Consider the following 26,541-nt stretch of genomic DNA (forward strand, 5'->3'; position numbering starts at 1 on the left):
AATACAAAATTGGTTTGAGCTTAATTGTTGCTTATTCCCAAACCTTGTAAACTCAGACTTAATAACCTCACTTGAGGTGGTCTAGTGTCCACCCTTGGCTCAACCAACTCTATTCGGAACATAAGCCCTCATCAAGAGTTTGACTAATTGCTCATATTTGTCGGGGGTCAAAGCATTGAACCGTTATCGATACCTTCCGATTCTTACTTTCTAATTCTTGGCAATACAATCCCATACATTATGCTTACCTAAAAGCATGAGAATTAAGAACAAAGTATTAAATATCATATTTAAATAGTGATTCCATCACCATTTGACCTGTTTGTCCGTTTGACCTGTTCATAGCTTACCCTTTTAGCGATTCAACTAACCATGTAATGTTTGTTGCTAAAAAGGTGCATACTTACCATCTTACTCGTTTGACGCGTTATAGTTTACACCATAGGAATATACTTTAAAAATTTATTGGTCTACTACCAAAGATTCATTTTTACTTGGTCGACCCATTTTGGTTCGCGCCAAAAGGTCTAATTTTGAAAGTTCATTAGTTTATCACCAAATTTTCATTTTTACATGTTCGACCCATTTTGATTCACGCCAGAATGCCTTATTTTGAAAGTACATTGGTTTATCACCAAATATTCATTTTTACTTGTTCAACCCATTTAGGTTCGCGCTAGAATGTCTTATTTTGAAACTTCATTGGATTTTAACAAAATATTCATTTTTACTTGTTCAGCCCATTTTCGTTTGCGCCAGAATGTCTTATTTTGAAAGTTCATTGGTTTATCAGCAAATATTCATTTTTACTTGTTCGACCCATTTTGATTTGCACCAGAATGTCTTATTTTGGAAGTTTATTGGTTTATCAGCAAAACATAGTTATTTACCATTCTACCCGTTATGGTTTATATATATGGGAGGGTTCAATTACAAACCTATAGTTAGTGAGAAAACTCGAAAACTCCTACTTAATGAATGGAATGAAATGGAGCTTTTAATGAAGGAGTGGCAAAATTGGAATATAACCTTTTATTTTATTTGTCATTTTCAAGTCTCGAGCTTGTCCATGTATTCGTTTAGGATTCGTGTATATGTATATGCATCCATGTATTTTATACTTGGTAACTTTCAAGTATTCGGTGTGTTGTATATTTGGGTATTTTTGTATTTTTGTATTTATACTTGTATACCCTAATAATTCTAAATACATACACATAATACACATTTATACTTATACACATAAAATGTTTATTACTAAATATATATTTTTCATCCTATATATATATATATATATATATAGAAAAAGTATATCGTATATTACGGCTTAAAGTACTTCACGTACAACAACGTGCGTGATTTGTTATATAACATGCGTGATTAATGTTTTCAATATGCCTGATTATTGTGTTTCAACATGCGTGATTTTGGATTTTTGAGTTATAACGTGCGTGATTTTAAAATAAACGTGCGTAATTACCTGTCGTACGTGATGTACGTTAAGCCGTAATGTACGTTAACCTTCCTCTCTCTCTCTCTCTCTCTCTCTCTCTCTATATATATATATATATATATATATATATATATATATATATATATATATATATATAGGTAGAGGATCCGGTAAAAAGTGCTCAAAGTGTGAGAAGTGTATTATAACACAATATATAATACTATATAACACCATATAAACACCGTATAACAATATGTAACATCATATAATACCATATAACACTATGTAACACTATATAACATTATATAACAAATATAACACTATACATCTATCATAGACATGCTATTAGACAACCTATAGTGTTATATTTGTTATATTTGTTATATAATGATATATAGTGTTACATAGTGTTATATGGTATTATATGGTGTTACATACTGTTATACGGTGTTTATATGGTGTTATATAGTATTATATATAGTGTTATAATACACTTCTCACACTTCTCACACTTTAGGCCGTTTTAACACTATCCTTACCCTATATATATATATATATATATATATATATATATATATATATATATATATATATATATATAACACTCCATTTTAATTCAAGAAATAACAATAAGTATTTAGGAAAAATGTCTAGGAGTTTCAGACTTAATCATTTTCATAAATCTTTGCCTAATCACGATTAAGGCCACTAATCACGTTTAGTCATTTTAATCACCTTTTAATCACACCTTAATCACGATTAGGATTTTAAAAAATTTGGCCATATTTCCCCTCAAACTATCGCGTTTTCCACGTTTTAAAAACATATTTTAAACACTTTAAAACTCCCCAAATCATCATTAACACAATTCAATTTACAAAACACAACTTTTCATGTAATATCACACATATTGTCACACCCCCAAAATTTCGCATGCGGAAACCACTGCGAGGCGTGTGACGTACCAGGATCTAGCCACTAATCACATTGAACTATTAGTAATATAATAAATTCGAAGTCCCATTCAACGTGAAAAGTGTAATTCAAAACATCTAGTTAAAACAAAATACGTTCAGCGGAAGCATTTGAAAGTTGTTCTAAGTAATTTGAAAATAATATGTTTGTTAAGCATAGCATAACATTAACGTATTATTAGACGACATGACCCATCAGCTCCCCTGACTGCAAGCTCCGTTCTGTGAAGTCACCTAACGACCTGCAAGCATGCAAAAAAAGTGTATCAGCATAAAGCTGACGAGTTCACAGTTTTGGTTAAACGCAAGGTTGGTAAATGTTTAGTTTAAAGACATGCCAATAATAATCTTGATACCGAAGTGACGTCTGTTTGTTTGCCCTCATCAATGCCTATCAACATTGGCCAGGTGGTTAAGGTCACTAGTTCACGCCCGTCCTCCCAGGTACGGTGTACGGTGTGAGGCTGTCAAGCCTAATAGCACTATCAACTAATACCCTGTTGCCTCCCCGACAACTAGTTCGGTAGTAAGTAGGGACTTTCGTGATAGAGTTGAGTTTATTAACTAACATCGAAATTAAACCAAAGCGTTTAAAAGTATTCCTCCCCGAAATATTTGTTTGAAAAGTATCCCTCACACGAATAGTAATTTGTTTGTTTGTCCCCCCGAGACGCATGCTTGTGAAAAAAGAGTAGTGAACTCACCCTGGTTTGCTCGGTTTGTGTTTACGTACTTCTAACGTTAAATAAATATTAAGTCTGTTACACGCGACCTATTGTACAGTTAGTGTAAGTACGTATACAAGTAGGGTTATGCAATACCCTAAGTTTCCAAAGAACCCCGTACCAAACGTAACCAGCTTAGTAATTTTAGCTTACAGTAGCACACAACACACAATGGGTTTTCTCTCGTTTTATAATTCGGACATACATGTACCAACTGCGGAGGAACATGGACAATCATTATATATACATCCTGGACTTAAGCAACTCAACCCTTATGTATATAAATTTTACGCACACTCAAGAACAATGTATAAGGCCTACATACTCTCTATTTTAATACATTAACATTTAGATGCATAACATATAAAATCATATACACTCACAATATTCTTTTGCTATCATCTTATTTTACAAATCATATTCAATTCAAAATAATATTTTATGTGGTGGTTCAAATATAGAGAATCAATCGGTTGAAAGAAAAAGGAATCTCACAAGGACACACTAAGTCATATGCAAGATTATATACTGAAATTCAGACCTTTTTCTTTTAATCTAGTAATTCGGATCATTTGATTAAAATCCGACCATACTTCATTTATGTATATTCGAAACCCACTTGTGAAAATAGAATAATTTATGCTACATTATCAAGAAATATTGACCAAAATAATTCCCACCACTTTCCTTGTTGAATTTATATATATACAGACGTCAAGAATAAAATTACATCCAGATTATAATTAGTTATATCTAGGCCCCATACAAAAGTAAAGGAGTCTGACCACACGTGTACATGGCCCATACCTCTGTTTCTTTGTAAACCCTGACCATAAACTTGCCATCAAGTTCGGACCATTCATTTACTAACCACCGAACCTTGGAATGCCAATATACCCTGCCCCAACATTACTAACATATCCGGCCCTTAATAAAATCATAAGTCCTGACCACATGTTTTATCACTAAGTTCGGATCCTTATATTTTTGCTAAACTTGGAACTGTTCAGACTTTTATAAATGTTCAACCACAAAAGAACTCGGACCATATGATATGTACACACTTAAATTCGGATGATTCAAATCTCTACAAAGTCGGACCACTTCTATACAATACATATATACGGACTTGTTTAATACATATATGCTCGGACTCATCACTCTTATACAAACTCGGACTCAAACAATTTCAATTAAACTCGGACTCATAACATGCCTTACCTAAATTCGGACACTCTAGTTTATTTCGTAAACTCTGAACAGCAAAACCTCCAAACCCGGACCTCCTTAACTCTCGAACTCGGATTATTTGTGTTTCTTCTTAAATAATTTCGGGCTGATCTTTCAGAACTATATCATTTAAACTCTGATATATTCTAAACTTGTTAAACTCTGAATATATTACAGAAATTCAGACATTAACATAACAAACCCTGACTTTTTAATATAAACTGTATTGGGACTAATATATCCGGACTTTTATAAGCTCTGATCTTTTGCTTCCCAAAACCCTGAATTTCCTTTCAATTAAACTTGGACCATGTGTGGCATTAAAAATCCTGAACATCCCTTTTATTTGAAAACTCCGACTAGAATATAAATTCTGACTAGATTATAAGCTCTGAAACTTTTCAATAGTCTGACTCTCATAAATACATAAGTACTCGCATTAGTAAACTCGAACTTTGTGACCTCATAAAGCCTGACTATTAACTCCGGACAAACAAATGCATAGAATCAACAAAACCAAAAATGCAGTTTTCAACACAACAGTTACATACGATCAAAACCCTAATCTAGCATATGAATCAAGCAATAGGTTAACAATTCTAGCATGTGGATTGCATCCTAATAATAGGCAAATCATTACACAATCAATCACAAATCATTGCATATTAAATCAGAACAATCAACTAAACACAGGACAATTATTTGGAGAACTAGGGCTTGCTTGAAATCAAATGAACAGGAACAGTAACGTAATCATAAACACTTACCTTAGATTGATCCTAAGGTTTGTTCTTGAAAGATTGGGGTGATCGAAGATTGGAGAACTTGATGTAGCCAAATGATTGAGAGTGCCAAATGATTGAAAGGAATGATTGGTGACAGTGATTTGAGGGATGATAGAAAACTCCCTTATGATGGGATTGTGAGAGGCTTAGGGTTATGAGGAGTTTTATTAAGGTTTTAACCTATCTACAAAGCACCCCTAACTATAGTATTATTACACGAAGTACACACAACTTGTACTTTACAATTAAAGCATGTATTTTCACGTATTTGTCATGCAACACATAAGTTTCGTGTAGACTGTTCGTCTATAATTAATATTCGTGTTAGTCACCAACGTTCGAAAGTTATCATGTGTGTTCCAGTAATTCCCGAATTACCAATGTATTTTGTTTCGGTAATTCCCCGAATTACCAACGCAGACTCATTTAACTAACCTTAGTTAAATGTAGTGCAATGAATGTATGTCTAAGTCGACCGTGGTTAGGTTAAAGTATTAATCTAAAGTTGCGCGTTGTCACATCATCCCCAACTTGAAAGAAATTTCATCCCGAAATTTGATAAGCAGTCTTAGAAAAATGAAACGGTGAGTTAAGATGACTGTGGATTTTCCTCGGGTACCACATCATCCCCAACTTGAAAGGGAATTTCGTCCCGAAATTCACTAGTCGTATCAGTGTTAGGTTCAACAGTTTTGACTAAATGAGTGTTAGGTTCAGCTCATTGTTTGGCCAACCAGTCCATACCAATTACTACATTAAAACTACCAAGGGTATCAGGAAGCAGATCAGTGTTAAACACCTGACCTAGAAAATCGAGTTTGCACCCAACATAAATATGGGATGCTTCAATTGGCTGACCGTCGGCCAATTCCTAATTGTGTTTGGTTTCAAAAGGTGTTTGGAGTCGATCCTAACAGTCTACTGAACTTCAAGGTCACGCGAATCCAATGGGAATAAGAATCGAATAAAACAGAAGTGAAAATATTTTTTACAGAAAACGTGTAGGTCACAAAGTTGTCATCATTCCTGGTGTCACCCACGATAATCGTAAATGCTCTCCCGCGAGCACCATTTCCTCCATTGTTGTTATCGTTGTTGTTGTTATTCCTAGTGTCGATTTTGTTGTTTCCTGCATTGTTGGCGCTCTGGTTTAACTACGGGCAATCCCTCTTGAAGTGACTCTCACTTCCACACTGAAAGCAGCTCTTTCGATCGCCTTGTTGCTACTATGGCTATTGTTGCTTTGGGAATGGAGCTCTGCAGTCTTTCGCCATATGGCCCACCTTGTCACACCTCTGACAGGTTCGGGTGCACTGGCCATAGTGGTGGTAGTTGCACTTGTTGCCCTTTGGTTGCTTACCCGCATAAGAACCCTGATTCTGGTTGTTGTTCTGGTTTTGATTTGCAGCCGAAGTCTGGTTAAAGCTGTGATTGTTGCTGTTGTCAGCCTTCTTCTGTTGCTGGTTTGAGTTGGAAGCCTTGTCCGAATCATTCCACTTACGTTTGTTGTTGGCAGCTGGAGTAGTCGCAGCACCACGCTCTGGTAGTGAACCAGGTTCGACTTCCTGATCAGTAATCTTGTGGGCTAGACGAATAATCCGTGGCAAGTTATCGAGATTTGCCACGGTAACCATACTCTTGATTTGCGGCACCAAACCATTGATGTACAACTCGATCCTCCCGTGGGGCGGGTTCGATAAGTTAGGGCACATGTTTGCAAGCTCATGAGATCGCTTCGTATAAGCTTCGATTTCCGATCCCTCCATCTTCAGATGATAGTACTCATTCTCCCACTTTTGAATTTGATCACGAGGATAGTACTCCTCACGCATCAGTTCCTTGAAAATAATCCCAAGTAGTTGCATTCGACATTTCAATTCCCAGCATTTGAACTTGGGCGTTCCACCAGGTTAAGGCACCATCCTCTAGAGTGCTTGAAGCATACTTCACCCTGTCCCCCACCGGACAGTTATACATAGCAAACGCCGATTCAACCTTCTCAAACCATCGGAGAAGTCCCACCGCTCCTTCAGTTTCATTGAATGTTTGTGGCTTGCAATCCATGAACGCCTTGAAAGTACAGATGGGCGGATTATTCTGATTCTGATTCACGTGTTGACCTGGAGGTGAAAGAACGTATAACGTATGAATGAGAGTTTAAGTGTGTGAATAAGGAACAAGGATCGTCTTGTTGTGAGTGTCGTACCAGCTTGCTGAGCTGCTAAGGCCTCAGCCACACATGTGTTGATGAGATCCGTCAACTCCGCCTGAGTCATTACGATGTTGCCACGACCACCGCTGCGACCACCATCGTGTCCACCACGTCCACTCATGATTCTGCATCCACAAGAAGAGCGGAAAGAGTAAGGATCACGATTGAATAGAAGTCAATCATCGCTGTGACTCCTAAAGATTGTTGAATTCCCAATTATATCGGATAATGGGTCAAAATCCTTTTACACTTGCTAAGCCTGACCGGGACTCACATGCACCCCAAATTATTATTACGTGTACACCCGTAACAATAATGTGATTTGCATGTTCATCTCAGTTCCTCTTAACTTGCATTAAAAGATCCTCAGATTCGAGTGTTAAAAGCTAAGGTATTTTCGAAACGATAAGGATCACAAAGTTTTAAAGATGCTATATATTGTGTATGCAACTATATGCAATGCAATGCGTATGTGTATGCTAAATGTATCATGTATACAGTAAGTAAAGATGAACCTTGCAATCTGGAGCGAAGTATCATGGTCGCTTTCGGAACTAATTCGGTTATAGTCTGGTTTTATAAAAACGTCTTAAAACCTAGTTCACTATAACCAGTGGCTTTGATACCAAACTGTCACACCCCCAAATTTCGCATGCAGAAACCACCGCGAGGCGTGTGACGTACCAGGATGTAGCCTCTAATCACATTGAACTATTAGTAATATAATAAACTCGAAATCCCATTCAACCTGAAAAGTGTAATTCAAAACATCTAGTTAAAACAATATACGTTCAGCGGAAGCATTTGAAAGTTGTTCTAAGTAATTTGAAAATAATCTGTTTGTTAAGCATAGCATAACATTAACGTATTATTAGACGTCATGACCCATGACATCCTCAACTCCCCTAACTGCAAGCTCCGTTCCATGAAGTCACCTAACGACCTGCAAGTATGAAGAAAAAGTGTATCAGCATAAAGCTGGCGAGTTCATAGTTTTGGTTAAATGCAAGGTTGGTAAATGTTTAGTTTAAAGACATGCCAATAATAAACTCGATACCGAAGTGATGTCTGTTTGTTTGCCCTCATCAATGCCTATCAACATTGGCCATGTGGTTAAGGTCATTAGTTCACGCCCGTCCTCCCAGGTACGGTGTGAGGTTGTCAAGCCTAATAGCGTTATCAACTAGTACCCCGTTGCCTCCCCAGCAAATAGTTCGGTAGTAAGTAGGGACTTTCATGATAGAGTTGAGTTTATTAACTAACATCGAAATTTAACCAAAGCGTTTAAAAGTATTCCTCCCTGGAATATTAGTTTGAAAAGTATTCCTCCCATGAATAAATGTTAGGTCCGTTACACGCGACCTATTGTACAATAAGTGTAAGTATGTATACAAGTAGGTTTATGCAATACCCTAAGTTTCCAAACAACCCCGTCCCAAATGTAATCAGCTTAGTAATTTTAGCACTGATTAGTAATTTTAGCATACAGTAGCACACAACACACAGTGGGTTTTCTCTTGTTTTATAATTTGGACATACATGTACCTACCACAGAGGAACATAGATAATCATTATATATACATCCTGGACTTAAGCAACTCAGCCCTTATGTATATAAAATTTACATACACTCAAGAACAATGTACAAGGCCCACAGACTCTCTACTTTAATACATTAACATTTAGATGCATAACATATAAAATCATATACACTCACAATATTCTTTTGCTATCATCTTATTTTACAAATCATATTCAATTCAAAATAATATTTTATGTGGTGGTTCAAATATAGAGAATCAATCGGTTGAAAGAAAAAGGAATCTCGCAAGGACACACTAAGTCACATGCATAACCAACTGGGGTAGCCCAGTTGGCCACCGACACCCACATCTTCCCAGAGGTATTGGGTTCGAGTCTTGGGAGTGGCATATGTCGCCCAGGGTAAGAATTCGGCATGGGGAATTCACCGCGGAGCTAGCTTGGTCGGGTAGCAGCTCCTGGAGTGGGATCACTGCGGCGGTTGGGAGGACCGTGCACTATCCCCCCCCCCACTAAGTCACATGCATGATTATATACTTAAATTCAGACCTTTTTCTTTTAATCTAGAAGTTCAGATCATTTGATTAAAGTCTGACCATTCTTCATTTATGTATATTCGAAACCCACTTGTGAAAATAGAATAACTTATGCTACATTATCATGAAATACTGACCAAAATAATTCCCACCACTTTCCTTGTTGAATTTATATATACGGATATCAAGAGTAAAATTACATTTAGATTATAATTAGTTATATCTGGGTCGTATACAAAAGGAAAGGAGTCTGACCACATGTGTACATGGCCTATACCTCTGTTTCTTTGTAAACCCTGACCATAAACTTGCCATCAAGTTCGGACCATTCTTTTACTAACTACTAAACTTTGGAATGCTAATATACCTCGCCCCAACATTACTAACATATCCGGCCCTTAATAAAATCATAAGTCCTGACCACATGTTTTATCACTAAGTTCAGATCCTTATCTTTTTGCTAAACTCGGAACTGTTCAAACTTTTATACATGTTCAACCACAAAAGAACTCGGACCATATGATATATACACACTTAACTTCGGATGATTAAAATCTCAAAAATGTCGGACACTTTGAAATCCACCAAACTTAAATTTAGATGATTCAAATCTCAACAAAGTTGGACCACTTCTAAACAATACATATATACGGACTGGTTTAATACATATATATTCAGAGTTTAACAAGTTTAGAATATATTAGAGTTTAAATGATTGAGTTCTGAAAGACCGGCCCGGAATTATTTAAGAAGAAACACAAATGATCCAAGTTTGAGAGTTAAGGGGGTCCGGGTTTCGAGGTTTTACTATTCAGAGTTTACGAAATAAACTAGAGTGTCCGAATTTAGGTAAGGCATGTTATGAGTCCGAGTTTAATTGAAGTAACATAACAAGCCCTGACTTTTTAATGTAAACTATATTCATACTAATATATCAGGAGTTTTATAAACTCTGATCTTTTGCTTCCCAAAACCCTGAACTTACTTCTTAATTAAACCTGGACCATGTGTGGCATTAAAAATCCTGAACATCCCTTTCATTTGAAAACTCTGACTAGAATATAAACTCTGATTAGATTATAAACTCTGATACTTTTCAACACTCAGACTCTGATATATACATAAGTCCTGACAGGAGTAAACTCGGACTTTGTGACTTCACAAAGCCTAACTGTTAACTTCAGACAAACAAACGCACAAAATCAACAAAACCAAAAATGCAGTTTTAAACACAACAGTTACATACGATCAAAACCCTAATCTAGCATATGAATCATACAACATGTTAACAATTCTAGCATGTGGATTGCATCCTAATAATAGGCAAATCATTACACAATCAATCACAACTCATTGTACATTAAATCAGAACAATCAACTAAACGCAGGACAATTGTTTGGAGAACTAGGGCTTGCTTGAAATCAAATGAACAGGAACAATAACGTAATCATAAACACTTACCTTAGATTGATCCTATGGTTTGTTCTTGAAAGATTGGGGTGATCGAAGACTGGAGAACTTGATGTAGCCAAATGATTGAGAGTGGCAAACGATTGAGTGGAATGATTGGTGATGGTGATTTGAGGGATGATAGAAAACTGCCATATAATAGGATCGTGAGAGGCTTAGGGTTATGAGGAGTTTTATTAAGGTTTCTAACCTATCCACAAAGCACCCCTAAATATAGTATTATTACACAATGTACACACAACTTGTAATTTACAATTAAAGCATGTATTTTCACGTATTTGTCATGCAACACATAAGTTTCCTGTAGACCGTTCGTTTATAATTAATATTCGTGTTAGTCACCAACGTTTGAAAGTTATCAGGTGTGTTCCAGTAATTCCCGAATTACGAATGTATTGCGTTCCGGTAATTCCGCGAATTACCAACGTAGACTCATTTAACTAACCTTAGTTAAATGCAGTGTCTAAGTCGATCGTGGTTAGGTTAAAGTATTAATCTAAAGTTACGGGTTGTCAAACATATGCATCTTCAAGCCTTCATGAACATATTTCTACATTTTTCAAGTCTTCCAAAAATAATCATATTTTTGTGATCAACTTTTAATCACACTTTTTATACATGCTTGTTTATATATATACTTTAATACTACTAAAGATAAATATATCTTTAGGTTTATTTGCAACTCCATATATTTATATAACCTTATTTTGGTTATATTTCTAGTTTACTAGTTTAACAATCATTTTTTCAAGTTCATTAACTCCTTATATATTTTTAAAACTTATTTTCATCTTTACACAATATGTTCATGAAGATGAAGATGATGATCTTACTTGATTTAAAAATATTTATGTTTAAATCACATTGTTAATCATAGTTTTACAAGATCATGATACTTAACATAATCTACACTACATCAAACTTCAAGATCAACAAAGTAATATATATTTAGTTAAATTTAACATGTTAGTTTAGGGTTTTTATGAGTTATTTTTTAGCTTCAAGATGATTTCTCTTGTACATTTATAAATAACATAACATGATGAACTTAAAAATGAGTTTACAAATCTTACTACTAGCACTTAGGCAAGGGAAGATCAAGATGAAAAAGATGATGAAGAACAAGAAGATGTGAAGCTCCGAGAATGATGTATAATGCTCCTACAAAGTCTCCATTCTTGCAACACTCCTAAATCATCTTGAAAAAGGTTTCAGAGGCTTGAATTATACTTGATTTGTGAAAGAAAAAATGGAGGTTTAGATGATGGTGTATGGCCAAGAGTTAGAGAGGGCAAGGAAGGTGTTTGCAAAATTTTTTTTTGAATCCTTGAAATGATAAGAATGGATGTGTGGTGTTATAGATTTACAAGAAATCTCCTTTTGGTCAAACAAATCAATATACCATACTTGAATCTATCAATTGCCATCTAGTTGTAGGATATGGGGGTGGGCCCCGTTTGGGCCGAAATATGGTGATGGAGGTTGTGATTTTACAAAATGGCTTAACGTACGCTACGTACGCGATGTGAAATCACATGGTATAAAATAGCATGGATGAAATCGCATGTGGTGATTTTGATGAAATCGCATGTTGGTTTTTTGTAACAATTTTGCATGTGATAATTTTGATGAAATCGCATGTTGGTTTTTTGTAACAATTTCGCATGTGATAATTTTGATGAAATCGCATGTTAAAAAACCAACATGCAAAATTGTTACAAAAAAACCAACATGCGATTTCAATGTGGGATGAAGATCTGACGGCTGAGATGATCGCGTACGTAATGTAGGATAAGGGCTCTTGTACGTTAACCTAACTATATATATATATATACATATAAATGTCAAGTGTAATTATTTTGATAATTATGTTCACTAGGTAAATTAGGGTGTAATTAGTGGTTTAGGATGCTAAGTGATATTAACTAGTTCACTAGACTAGTTGGTATTAGTTTCGTGTGACATGTGTGCCTCCACAGCCATCATAAGAATACAAAACAAATGAAATGTTGTGTTTCTTACTTGGGATTTGTATAAATGTGTGCATCAATTGCACATATCAATTCTCGTTCGATTTCGAGCTCTAAATCGCTTTCTGAAAAGTTATACGCGAACTGATGCGTAAACGTAATCAGTTTAACGCGAAAAACACTCCGGAACAGTGACATAGTCTTAACAAACCTTAAATAACCTTTACATAACTTAGAAATAAGTTTTGGAGGGTTTGGAGTGTTGAAATCAAGTTTACTCGATCGCAGGAACCATTTGCGTCAAACTGCGAAAGTCTACCGATTCGTATGATATCGAACCTTCCAGAATATGATCATAAGTTAAACATACCCTAAATATCCTTTACATGTCTTAGAAATAGGCTTTGAGGGGTTCGGTATGCTAAAATAAACTTTTTGGTCAAACAGGGACTAAAAGCGTCAAAAAGTGCACAAGTTTGCATTTACGCGCATATCTTACGTTATGAATATATCCGGACATCAACAAATTTATGTAATCATTAAAATATTTTATTTTAGTGATTGGAATGCTCAAATTCCATTCGTCGCGTAATTTGGATCGTTTTTCGCTTCCGTTCGTGTTCCGTCGTAATTAACCGAACAACGCAACCGTACGACCAAACGAACCGACATCCGAGATGTTTTTGAGCATTTTTCATGTTCCCTATACTTTAACTTCATTATAGATCCTTGAAATGAGGTTAACGGGGCTTAAACATGTCAAAAATGCATCGAAAATCAAGTTTTGCACTTTTAGGGACCAGTTCTGACATTCTGCCAAAGTTGGCCCACGCGGGGCACGTAAGAGGAAGCCTCCTCTTGCGCGGGGCGTGGAAGCTGCCCAATCAAAAACTCTGTTTTCTGTTTCAGCAGCTGGTTTCCTGGTTTTGGACATGGTTTCTTGATACAATGAGCTGGTTTTAGGCACTCATAGCTTTATAAATCAGTGGGCACACTTGTAAGGCCAAGATTGAAGCTCGTAATCCAAGAAACGATCTTAACGGTTGTCCAAATCCTATATATACCCACCATGATTCACTTGCAATCCTCACATTTGATCTGAGTTTATACTCTAAGTCGAAGCCTTTGCTTCATACCTGAGTATCTTAGATCAAATTCTTCATCGCTTGGACCTTTTGTAAGTTTCTTTCATGCTTTTATGGGTTTTTAAGCATGAAAGTCAAACAATGTTTAACTTTCTGCTTTGACCAGTCAATGGTCAACACGAAGTTTGTTTGAACTTCGCAACGTGAGCGTAATCACGATGGTTATAGTCCCTTCTGACTATACCTACTGATTACCACGTTATTTAGGCATAGTGACGAGTCATAGTTTCGGTCAAAATACGCGTTTATGCGTATTTTGCAACCAAACTATTCTTTTAGTTTAGTGCTTATATATGGTCGTAAGATAAGCGGTCTAAACAACCGCTTAGACTTTCGAACCTGACCCGTTTGATCGATCATGAGGATCCGACCAAACATATTTTGTGACCATAGTTGTATAGGGAATAACCTTCCGAGGTTATACCTTATGGTCACTATGTTTAGTTAGTTATATGATAAGTAATCTATATGCCTTAGGAAAATGACCAAAATGCCCTTTTTACGCATAATTTCATTTTAAGCATATGTAACCTAAATTTTGACATCTAAACTAATTAGGCAATATTATTAGACATGTTAAGGCATATAATACTTGTCATAGGACTAGTTAGGCGGTCCGAACGCGTTCTACGCGAACGACGCGTTAAAGTAGCGTAAGCTACCTAAACGGGTCGTAATGGGTCGTAAGCACTTAGGTTAGGTTTTGATTTAGTATGTAGGCTTTGTTAAACCATATCATATGAGTTCCAATACTCATTTGGTTTACGAAACCTCATCCTATCCGATCTTTCGATTTAGGTCTGGTTCATTAACATAGTTACCTATATTAGGTGTCGTTTGATTCTGTGATCCCTCTAGCTTTTCTTGGTTGTTATTCAAGACTTCTAAGCATTCTCAAGTGAGTACATAGTCCCCTCTTTTACTGTTTTCAAATATTTTGGGTGATACACATGTGCCTACTTGTTACTTTCGTGTTTCGTGCTTTCATAATATATACGTGCTATGCTCATTAGTACACATATAGTACATCATTTCATTATGTTTTGCTATGTATGTTCACTTAGCATGCTAGCACATTGATTTCATAATTACTTTTGTTGCATATGTTCACTCAGCATATGGACACATTGTTTTACATTTCTACTTTGTATGTTCATTTAGCATATTTAGTACATTATTTTCATATAACATGTTTACACTTGGTGTAACATTTGGTTTGTTTAACGAAACTAATACATTCATTAACACCGATCATGTCGTTCGTTAGTAGGTAGTGGTACCATAGGAATTGACCACTCCCATTTCTGAAATCCTAGGTTTGTTTGGGTGGAAGGAATGACCGAATTCGATATTCATAAGTTTGATAAACCTTTAACTTGTTAAGGGTTTGTCTCTTCAGTCGCAAGGCTTGAATGTAGACGTTTAACATTACCGCATAGATGTTTGTATCAATAAAGCATGAATTTTACAAAACATAACTTTTGATTTAAATTATGATTTATCAAATACATTGTTTTGTACATTTCTTTCTTATAGGGTTGAGTAAATGCTTTTATTCATTATACATTACATTTGATTATACATGGACATTTTTACATTGGTGGTTTGTTTGGGTAAGTGATTTAAATAACGAGGCGTGTGTAATATCATAAAAGCATGGTGGATACGCCGCTGGTACTTCCTATATATAAGTGCTTTTATGATACTACATATCATAGCATTATTTAAACCATTTCAATTTAGACATATTACATTTTACACAAATAACATATCTTTACAAAACATTATTTTACAAACAACATATTTTATACAAACTCATTTTTACTTGGTTATTCACTTAGTTATGCATTATTCTTTTATATCATCTGATTTCTTATCGATTCTCGTTTGATTTCTAAAAGAAAATATTTTAAGGTTCATGACTACTTTCGTTAAACATTTTCTTTTAACTTACAAGTTATGAATCCTATTTTAATAAAACCTAAGTATCTCACAGACATTTTTATGCTGACGTACCTATTTTCACATGTGTTTTCAGGAGCTGATGCATAGGATTAATCAAGATACACTTAGGCGGACTTGGGCCTTAGTGACAATAAAAGATGCAAGACTAGTTAAATATGTTATGTTTCTTTGTTTTTAAGACATTGTAACCTCTTTTAATTCAATAAAACAAAACTTCAATTTCCATGTGTTATGAAACAATGATTCTGTTACGAAACTCCCCGACGATTCCGCCGCGATTTGTTGTTTTACGCGGTCGGGTGTGACATTTCGGATGGTAAAAATACCACTAGTTCGCTCATCGGGTCACTTTCGGATAATATATGGAAGGTGCGCCATAATACCGGAAGCGATGTGTTAAATAAATATTCAATACTATCAAGATTGTTTAGGGCAACAAGCATTAATTATAAGCCTTATGGATATTAGAAATGCTGAATTTTAGGTTGCGGACAACTTGTATTTGGTAATTTATAATTCGGATCGGACAGTTTGTTACTTTGGGCATTTCCTGGAAAGTTAAAGTATATTAGCAAATTCATACCCCTAATTAGGGTTTTTAGTCATATTTCTATGACGATATGCTTTCATATCGCTCGTTGATCGTTTCGGCCAGTTTTCAAAACTTGCTGGCATGAATAGTGTGTTTAGATGAATAGTGTTTTTCAGCATTTAGCTACCAATATTTTAGGACTTTGTTTGTATTGTCTGGCGACACGGTGAACACTAACGTGTGTTATGAATTATCATTATATGTCCTAAATGCATGAGATTATATAAAATAAATAGTGATTAAAGTGTACGGAATTACCGATTATTTGCCGTTTGTCACATTGGTGCTCTCTCCCAGTGTTTATTGATGTATGCTGTAATGCCCTGCGTTTTCATACTTTCCATATTTAGAAACCATTGCTTGAAATTCTATTTTTTTGGAAATCTTGTATTCCTTGTAATCGTATTTCGTTGTATTGTTGTAAAATCCGAGACTTTGATCGTAATGTAACGAATCTTTTATACATCGTTTATACATGTTTATACATTGATACGTGCACTCGTTTGATACATGGTTCGTAATTCGTATAAACTACTTAACTCGTAAACAATGATCGTGTATTCGTAATCCTTAAATCTTCATACATTAAAACACTTAGTTATTCGATTATAAGATTAAGTTGTATGTTTTTTTTCACTTGATCATACCAAACTATAAATCATACATACTTGTTACATTTCATGTGTTATACACATCTATGTTATCACACTTTTTGCTAAATTAAAACATGTCATTTATGCATTTTGGATCTTGTTACAAGTTACATACATACTAGACACCATGTGACACTTTCTTAAATATCAAATATACACCTTGTAATGTCAAAAAAATAAAATAAAATAAAAATTATAGGGCTGTTAACAGCCTTGCATCAGCCCACTTAATTTCCTTGTTTTGAGTTATTTAGCCCAGTAAACACTTCTAAAGCCCAACCCAATGAAACCCTAATCCATCCCCTATATAACCCAAGCCTCCTCCAAGCATTTTTCACTTTCTAAACACTCTCCATTCACTCTCAAACACTCCAAACCGTAGCTGATTGCAGAAGTTCGAGCAGATTTATACCACTTCACTAAAGTGAGCATAACTCACTCAATTTTTTATCCGATTCACTCGATTCTTTTTCCTACTACTTTGTATTGACCTTAGCTACGTTTCCATTGGTTTTCCCTGGAAAACCAGAGCCTGGAATGTTGCCAAAAGGGCTCCAAAGTGGACTGATTTTTCTGTTTTTGTTTCAAACTTTGATAAACTTGCTTAAACTTGAGGAAACTCATCTCAAACCTATGTCCTTATGCTTATAACCACTTCTATGGTTAGTTAGGCTTAAAAACCAGGTTGATACATTCAAAATCTGTTGGTGCATTCATCTGTCGTCTTCGTCTTATATCGAGTCTCGGTTTACTACACTTGAAGCTGAAAGTTTGAAAAGGGTTTAGTTTGAAGTGTCCTGTCCGTTTGAAGAGTTTCAAACGGAAGGGTCATTACCTATATATACCCTTCAAACTTTCATCATTTGTAACTTTCCGGCTTGTGCAACGAAGTGCTGCCGAAGTGTTGTCAGGTTGTAAAACATTCTTAAATCAATCATACAACAGTTTATAGTGTGAATCTTGCTGAATTGAACTCTACACGTCTGTTTCCGCCTTTCGTTTAGAGATAAACTCTTTTGATCAACTTGTTTGGGTCTGAAAACGATCCAATCAACAAGAAAAAGGATTATCACCAAGCCAAACAGTGCTTTGATTTGAGCATTTGGACTGAAAATGGTGATTTGTATGATAACAGAGTGTGTTACCGATGTGGTTATCAAGGACACATTGCTGTTAACTGCCAGAGAAGGAATTTTGAGACGAGAAGATGCTTTAGCTGTCAAATTAGAGGTCACATTGCCAGAGATTGCCCAAGGAAATCAAGTGAAAGATTGAGGGCTAATTCTCAGAAAGTGGCAAAGAAAACAGCCAATGTCAAGCCCAAAGAACAGAAGGTTCAAGAACCTAAAGTTCAAGAAACGAAAGTTAAGCTTTCTCAAGGGCAAAAAGACAGACTGAGAAAGAAGAGGAAGAAGGCGAGAGAGTATCTCGAGAAGATTTTATCCTCGGGTTCATCCGTGGGTAAGAATAAGAGTTCTGATGAATCAACTTCCACGATTGCAAAGTCAATCAAGACGAATTCATCGGATACAAATCTGAGGACGAAAGAAGAAAAGAAGAAGGAGAAAATGGTCGGCGATGAATCTGACGTGTCAAAGTCAGACAAGCCACCTTCAGGCGATGAATCTGATTTGTCAAAATCAGACCAGCCATGTGCAGGCAATGATTCTGGTTCGTCAAAGCCAGAAGAGCCTGGTGTTGAGGTAAAAAAGGAGAACTCTGGTTTAACAACGGATGATGCAAACTTTCCACCATTGTTGAACAAGAATTCGAAATCACCCAAGGACCGTCAGGCTTGGGTGAATCTGTTTAAATAGAAAAACCTGACTTGCCGGAGATCCCAAGTTGGTAATCGTGGATCATGAATCGGCATCATTCTTTAAAGTGCTTATAAAAATTGTTTTGAAAAGCAGGAATTGCCGGAACTCCCAGGTTGGTAAGTGTGGAGTATGAATCGGCACCTTGAGAATTCAACCAACAGATGGTAATTGGTTGAAAAACAGGTTTGAGTTGTATGTTTGTGATTGTTATAAGTGGTTCAGAATTTGAACTAGGTTGATCTTACAAGTGGTTAAATCAAGGTCATTAAAACAAACTTGAGTTAACTATTATTCATAAAATTGGCAAACAATGTGATGATTTGATCCCCAATTTTACAAGTGGTAAAATCAATAAAACTTATTTTCCAGAAAAACCATTCTGATTAAAACAAAGTTGAGTGTTTTGAAATCATAATGGGAAAATAGTTTGTTGAGAGGGGGAGTTCTGATTGTTTACGCCAGGTGGATGGAGAATTGAAGTGATTCTCATCAGTTTGTCATGTTTCTGTACAGTTTGTTTTCATATTTTTTGTTAATGTGTTTGCATTTTAGGGGGGGTAGAAAATTTCAGAAAATCCAAAAACATTAGAAAATTTGAAAAAGTCAAAAACATGATAAAATAAAAAATGAGTTTTGTTGTGAAAAAGAGGAAATGATAGTACATCAGTGGACTATCACAACATGCTAAAGAATTGGAAAGTTTAAAAGTGATAAACAATCTTACTGCGGATGTGTCAGTAGGTTTTTGCACATTTAGTAAATTGAAACGAGATATAAACCTAATTCAAACTTGCTTGATTCGTGGGTAACTATTCTTGAATATATGGGTAACCCCCGAAATCTTGTTTGAAAGGTCCCGTATTCTGAGATACTAGGTCTTTATACTCAATGATATCTGGGGTATTATCCCGGGACTTTTGCTGTATGGAAGTACTAACCTAGTCCCCGGATAATGCTTTTCGCAAAATGCTTGAAACATAGCATCGCCCTCAGCAAGCTGATGAGACAATAAAATTGATAGTCGCTGCTGTTGTAATCAAAAGATCCTCTAAAGAGGACCCACCTAAAGTCGAAGCCGTCATCTCTCTGCGTATACGGAAGTATCGACCTGAGCTCTCACGGCCCTCGCACATAACCCCTTTACAGATATCATCTGTGGTATACTCACCTGTAAGACTGAATATTGGGATTTGGATACAGGAGTATATTCGAGTGGAGTGATACACAATTAAGTTTAAGTTTCTAAAACATTAATATTGTATCTCGAATCGATTGAAATTTGTGTGAAAATTTAAAGTAGACCAATATACTGACAATCTAGGTAAATTGTTTAGAACTGAGTATGTTTAAAGCTTAACGGTGTTAGTGATTTGTCACAAAACTGATATGATCCTCTTACACAAACTCACAAAAATACTGTTTGTAAATATTTTTTTTCTCTGCATTTCATTTCTATACATTCAAAAAATCCAAAAAGATTTCTAGTGTGTTTTAGCATAAATTTTGAAAAATTCAAAAAGATTTCGACAACTGATGTTGAAGAGCTAATTTTCAAAATTCCGGGGGAAGTTACGAAGAGTTTAGCCTTGCATGTTTATCATTGTAGCTTTAGATCTGGACTCGGATTGAATAAATATGAAGAAATTGAATGATTTGGGTGTTAAGACTTCGAAAATTGCCTATGGGATGCTCCAGATTCGTCTAGAACGGCTGAAATCTAAATGGGTTTATGATTTTGTGATTTGGGTTAAAACATAAATTTCCCCGAGTAATCACTCTCCCACGCGTCGCGGGAAAGCCTTTTGATCCTTCCGCATGGCGTGGGACTGATCAAAACATAGGCTCACATTAAGATCCCTCTGGTGCGTCGCGAGAGATCTACCTGCTCCCCCCGCGTGGCCCTGAGGAGACAGTTTAACAAAACTATAGCTACAACTTCCGAGGTGATCTGTCGAACCCATTTTCCTACTTGTATGCTCCTTTTACCTCATTTAGCGCCCGTTAAACCTATAAAACCCGACGCAACATAAGCACAACATAAAGATACGAAACGACGCGTTATAACGACTAAATCGTGTACAAAATTATACAATTACAATACGTTTTCATAAACACATAAGCACTCGCTATTGTGAATACAACTTTGTATTAAACATATTAATGCTGAAAACCATAAATACAAAAAGTAGTATGGGTACCGAAGTTTTTAAGACGATTTCAGTTTGGTTTGTCATGATAAAGAAAAGATCAATTATATTTGACCATTCTATTTTGAAAAGCCTTCTTTTAAAATGTAGATAAAAATAAGCGCGTCATAATGGTATATTCAAAATTTATAAAGGATTTTACATTATATTATTATATTAACGAAAACAGTAAACAATGACACATTATATATAAAAAGTTAGATAACTTTGATAACATTTATGTTTATGCTTCGATTACTTGTACATACTACCTATGACTTGGTCAACGGTAACGGTAAACGATGTCACTATATATAAAAAAACAAAAAACAAAATATGGGACAGCTTTGAGAACTTGTACCTATTTGCTAGGATTACTAATACATTACTACTTACAATTCGGTTTCAAAAATTATGTGGTGATGTAGATCACAATAGATATGTCACATCATCATACTCGAATTTTTTTTAAATATTATACATTAAAATATATAAGAGTATGACTAAATACGCTTAAAATTAATTAGAACTAGTATTAAGGCCCCCACGTTGCGGCGGGGGTCGTAAACCGTGCCAAGTAGCACCAACGTTATATCACTGTCAGTGACCAAAAACACAAAAAATGGGTAAAAACAAAATAACAAAAAAGGAAAAAATAACACCGAATTGAACCATGCATGCTCGTTGTGTCGTGTTAATGCGAAAAAATTAGACTAAAACGTAAAACATAGAAAAGAATAACTAAGTCGATCTAGGACCCCGCTCGTTGCGACGAACTTGTCAATCAGGGAAATAAAGACGCATTGCGACAGGCCTGTCAAATAGAAAAAGATAGAGGAAAAAATATTGAACCCACACGCACGTTGCAGCATATTCACTCACAAAATTTAGAACGAAACGTAAAAGGAAAAGTTTGCAAAAGTTGAAAAGGTTTGGGTAAAAGTAAAAAAAAAAAAAATCAAAGACGTAAAAATGCATAAAAATGAAAATCTTTAAATTAGAAGTGAAAAAACCAACTATTTTTTTTTGAAAAAAAAAAGTATTAGGGGTTAACTTGCAAAAGTTGAAAAGGTTTGAGAAAAAGTAAAAAAAAAATCAAAGAGGTAAAAATGCATAAAAATGAAAATCTTTAAATTAGAAGTGAAAAAACCAACTTTTTTTTTTTTTTAAAACCCCTATGCTTAGAGTACAACATCATGAAGCACTACCATGTTAGTAATTTATAGTATGAGAATAATAAAATTAAAAAAAGAATATTTGTGAAAATATATTTTTTAAAAGCAAAGCCTCACCAGCAATAAACTAGACTAGCAAAAGCCAACCATTAGAGAAATAGGGTAAGGATAGTGTACATTAATCCAGAAGTGTGAGAAGTGTATTATAACACTATATATAACATTATATAACACCATATAAACACTGTATAACACTATGTAACACCATATAACACTATGTAACACTATATGACACTATATAACAATATATAACACTATACATCTATCAAAGAGATGCTATCAGACAAACTACAGTGTTATATTTGTTATATAGTGGTACATAGTGTTACATGGTGTTATATGGTGTTACATATTGTTATACGGTGTTTATATGGTGTTATATAGTGTTATATATAGTGTTATAATACACTTCTCATACTTCTGGATTAATGTACAGGATCCTCTACTTAGAGAAATATTAAAAGGTTTTGCAACAACTTAATCCGACTAATGTGAACCTTACGTTTTCTATTACAAAACCACAAAAAATAAAAATTGATAATGGAATAGAAAACGAACATATTATGTGAATCGTTATCCTCCTAAAACACCACTTCATTTCTAAACATCTAAAGCATCCACCAACTTGACATGATGATAGACTAAAGCATCTTCTTTTTAGACTTACTCAATTTATACGAATAATCCAGGGAATAAACGCTAACGGTTCTAATGACAAAGGTAAACCAACTTGCAACCATCTTTTTATCGCATTCCAAACTCTAAACGCAATAGAAGAAACACCCAAAATGCGGTCGACACTTTTCTCATGATTCAAACAAAGAGAGCATAAAGAGGAAGGAATATCAATACCTTTATCCGCCAAATTAAACCTTTTAGGAAGACGGTTCAACAACACTCACCTAGACAAAATATTAACTTGTCTTGGAATAAATCTATTCCATCAAGAGGCATATTACCACTTGGTAGAATAACCAAAATATATTTCCTGACAGAATTAACTAGAAAGGAATCTATGAGGTCTAAGTCCCAAACCCATTTATCATTGGAATTAATCAACTCAAGCAAAGACAACAAGTCATAGTCTCAACAAATTGAGCCAATTCGGTCCCCTCTTGGCGCACGATGACAATCCTAAATCCGAGCCCCGTCTATACCACGCTGAGTACTAATGAATTTTTTAGAAGATTCCAAATTAAATATTCTTGGGAATTTAGAAGCAAGAGTAAATTACCCAGCCAACAATTCTTCCAAAATTTAGCAAATTCACCATTTCCCACTTTTTATGAATAGAAGAAAACTCACAATACATTTTTCATGCAATTTAGAGCACAAATAGGCAATACCTTTCCAAACACCACCACCAATCGTTAGTTATCCTTGAACATTCAAATTATTTGGATGTTGCCAACGCAATTTTTGAATAAGGGCCAAATTAAAACCGTCCAACCTCCCAATAATCAAGTCATCTTCCTTGACTTACCATCATCCCTCAAAAGAATTTAGAAGGAATCGATTCTAGTTTCTTTTTAATAACAAACAACATATTAGATAAGGACAAGTAATGATACCAATAGAACCCAAAACCAAAGAAATAAGCACGGATCTCCTCCCAATTGAAAGCATATTGGCTTTCCAATTGAAAATTCTTTGTAAGGCTAGTGGGTAGGTTTAAAGCCTATAGGGGCTTTATTACGTTACGTCAGATTTACCTAGGCGCCATGTCATATGGGGGCTTTAAAGCCACTCATTTTAACTTGAATGCAATAGTTTAAAACTCTCATCATCATTACCTAATTATATCTTTTATTTTAAATTTAAACATTATTTAATTTTGATATATTAACTTAAAAATTATATTTTAAATAAAAAATACAATGTCATAATTTAAATAAAAAAATACAATGTCACAATTTAAATAAAAAAAATACAATGTTACTAAAAAAAATACGCGCCGTCTCCTTCTTGTTCACGATAAAACCATAGGTGCTTGGTCAGATCAGCTCGAAGGTTATGGTGTGTGTCCCTGTCACGTATACTCACTTGGATAACTTCTTTTTTAGCGTATGTGAGTAGTGGGTTCGTCGGTTGGTTATCTTCCTCATAACTTTCTCCACAAAACGCTCTGCCCGAGTCCTCCAATATCATGTTATGCAAGATGATGCACGTATACGTGATGTTTCTCTTTTTACTCTTTTCAAGTATTCTCGACGGCTGAGCAATAATAGACCATCTCTTTTTTAATACACTGAAAGCCCGCTCGACATCTTTTCTTGCCGACTCTTGTTTCTTCTTGTAATACAATCTTTTCTCGTCATTTGGACACGAAAGACTTTTCACCAACGTTGCCCACTCCGGATAAACACCGTCGACAAGATAGTACCCATACTTATACTCCACGTCGTTTGCATAGAATGAAGTACTTGGCACAACACCATCTATGACATCGTTCAAAAGACCCGAAGATTGTAAAAAAACAATGTCATTCTTTGCACCGGTCATGCCAAAGTACGCATGCCAAATCCATAAATCTTGAGACACGAGCGCTTGTAATATTAGGGTAGGACCCTCGTGGTCACCACGATGGTGTTGCCATTTCCAAGCGGTTGGACATGTCGCCCATTCCCAGTGCGTGCAATCAAGACTACGCATAAACTTCATGTTTATATTCCTTCCATTACATTAGATTTGGCTTACTCATCTACCCGATTTCATCACTTTAATCTTGTTCGAATAATAATCAATTTATAAACATTTGACCCGCTCACAACGAAATAAATACATGACTATTTCAAACATTATATTCTAGCTCGTTGACCCGCTAGTACCTGATTCGTCTACATGATCATTCCAAATATAACATTCTTATTCTTTGACTCGTTCATACCGAATCGTCTACATATTCATTCAAAACATAGCACTCTTCTCCGTTGACCCGTTCGTATCGGATCAACTACATATTCATTCTAAACATAACATTCTTGTTTGTTGACCCGTTCGTACCGGATCAACTGTATGACCATATTAAACATTTCATTCTAGTTCGTTGACCCATTCGTACAGGATCAACTGTATGACCATATTAAACATTTCATTCTAGTCTGTTGACTCGTTCGTACCGGATCAACTGTATGATCATATTAAACATTTTATCCTAGTCCATTGACCCGTTCTTCCCGGTTCAACTGTATAGCCATATTAAACATTTCACTCTAGCGTGTTGACCCGTTCTTACCGGATCAACTGTATGACCATATTAAACATTTCATTCTAGTTCGTTGACCCGTTCTTACCGGATCAACTACTTGACCATATTAAATATTTCGTTATAGTTCTTTGACCCATTCGTAATGGGTTTATTACGTGATCATTCTTTAACATAACATTCTAGTTTGTTTGACCCGTTCGTAATGGGTCCACTACATGACCATTCTTTAACGCATTACGAATACCACAACATATATCAATAAACATTATTACAATTAAGCTTTAATCGTACAAGTAATGTACCTCGATCTTGCAAGCCATGAGGTTCTTGTTGCTTAAACCTTCTTCCTTCACACCTACATTTAACGCATTCATTTTCTCTTTAGTTCTCATGAATCCATTTCACCATATACAACGCATACTTACTTTCTAAACATGAATTGTACTAATAATTGTCACTTATTCACATAATTATCATCTATGCATTTCATCGAGCACTTGGTGTGCGTCAATCATTGTTGTTTAGAAATTGTTATTTTTCATGTTCTTACACACCATATTTTTATACATACATAAATCTCCAGTCACTTAATCATCATAACGAATAAACATTAACACAAACATTCATCCTACCTTCTAGTTGACAAGTTAACAACATAATTTTTACTAAAAAATTCTATTCATGATCAATTCTCAAAAACCCACTTCATGATTTGTGAGAGCTATCTATCAAAACATATGAACATATCATTTTCATTCAAATTAGCATTCAAGAATGTTTCTAATATGGTTTCTTCATCAATCAACATTATTCCACTAACATACTTAAGCAATTTTGTC

General features: G+C 35.2%; 1 protein-coding gene across 1 annotated transcript; it reads right to left on the reverse strand.

The window, feature by feature from the left end:
* Positions 1-24,432: 24,432 nt before the first annotated feature.
* On the reverse strand, positions 24,433-25,155 carry LOC110888042 (protein ALP1-like). The gene has a single exon (XM_022135587.1). The coding sequence runs from the start codon at positions 25,153-25,155 to the stop codon at positions 24,433-24,435; it is 723 nt and encodes a 240-aa protein (XP_021991279.1).
* Between the last annotated feature and the right edge of the window lie 1,386 nt (positions 25,156-26,541).

The sequence above is a fragment of the Helianthus annuus genome, chromosome 11 (genome assembly GCF_002127325.2).
Source record: "Helianthus annuus cultivar XRQ/B chromosome 11, HanXRQr2.0-SUNRISE, whole genome shotgun sequence".
Lineage (NCBI taxonomy): Eukaryota > Viridiplantae > Streptophyta > Magnoliopsida > Asterales > Asteraceae > Helianthus > Helianthus annuus.

Excerpts from the sequence above, each read along its gene's own strand:
- LOC110888042 (XM_022135587.1), bottom strand. The coding sequence starts at position 25,155 with ATGAAGTTTATGCGTAGTCTTGATTGCACGCACTGGGAATGGGCGACA.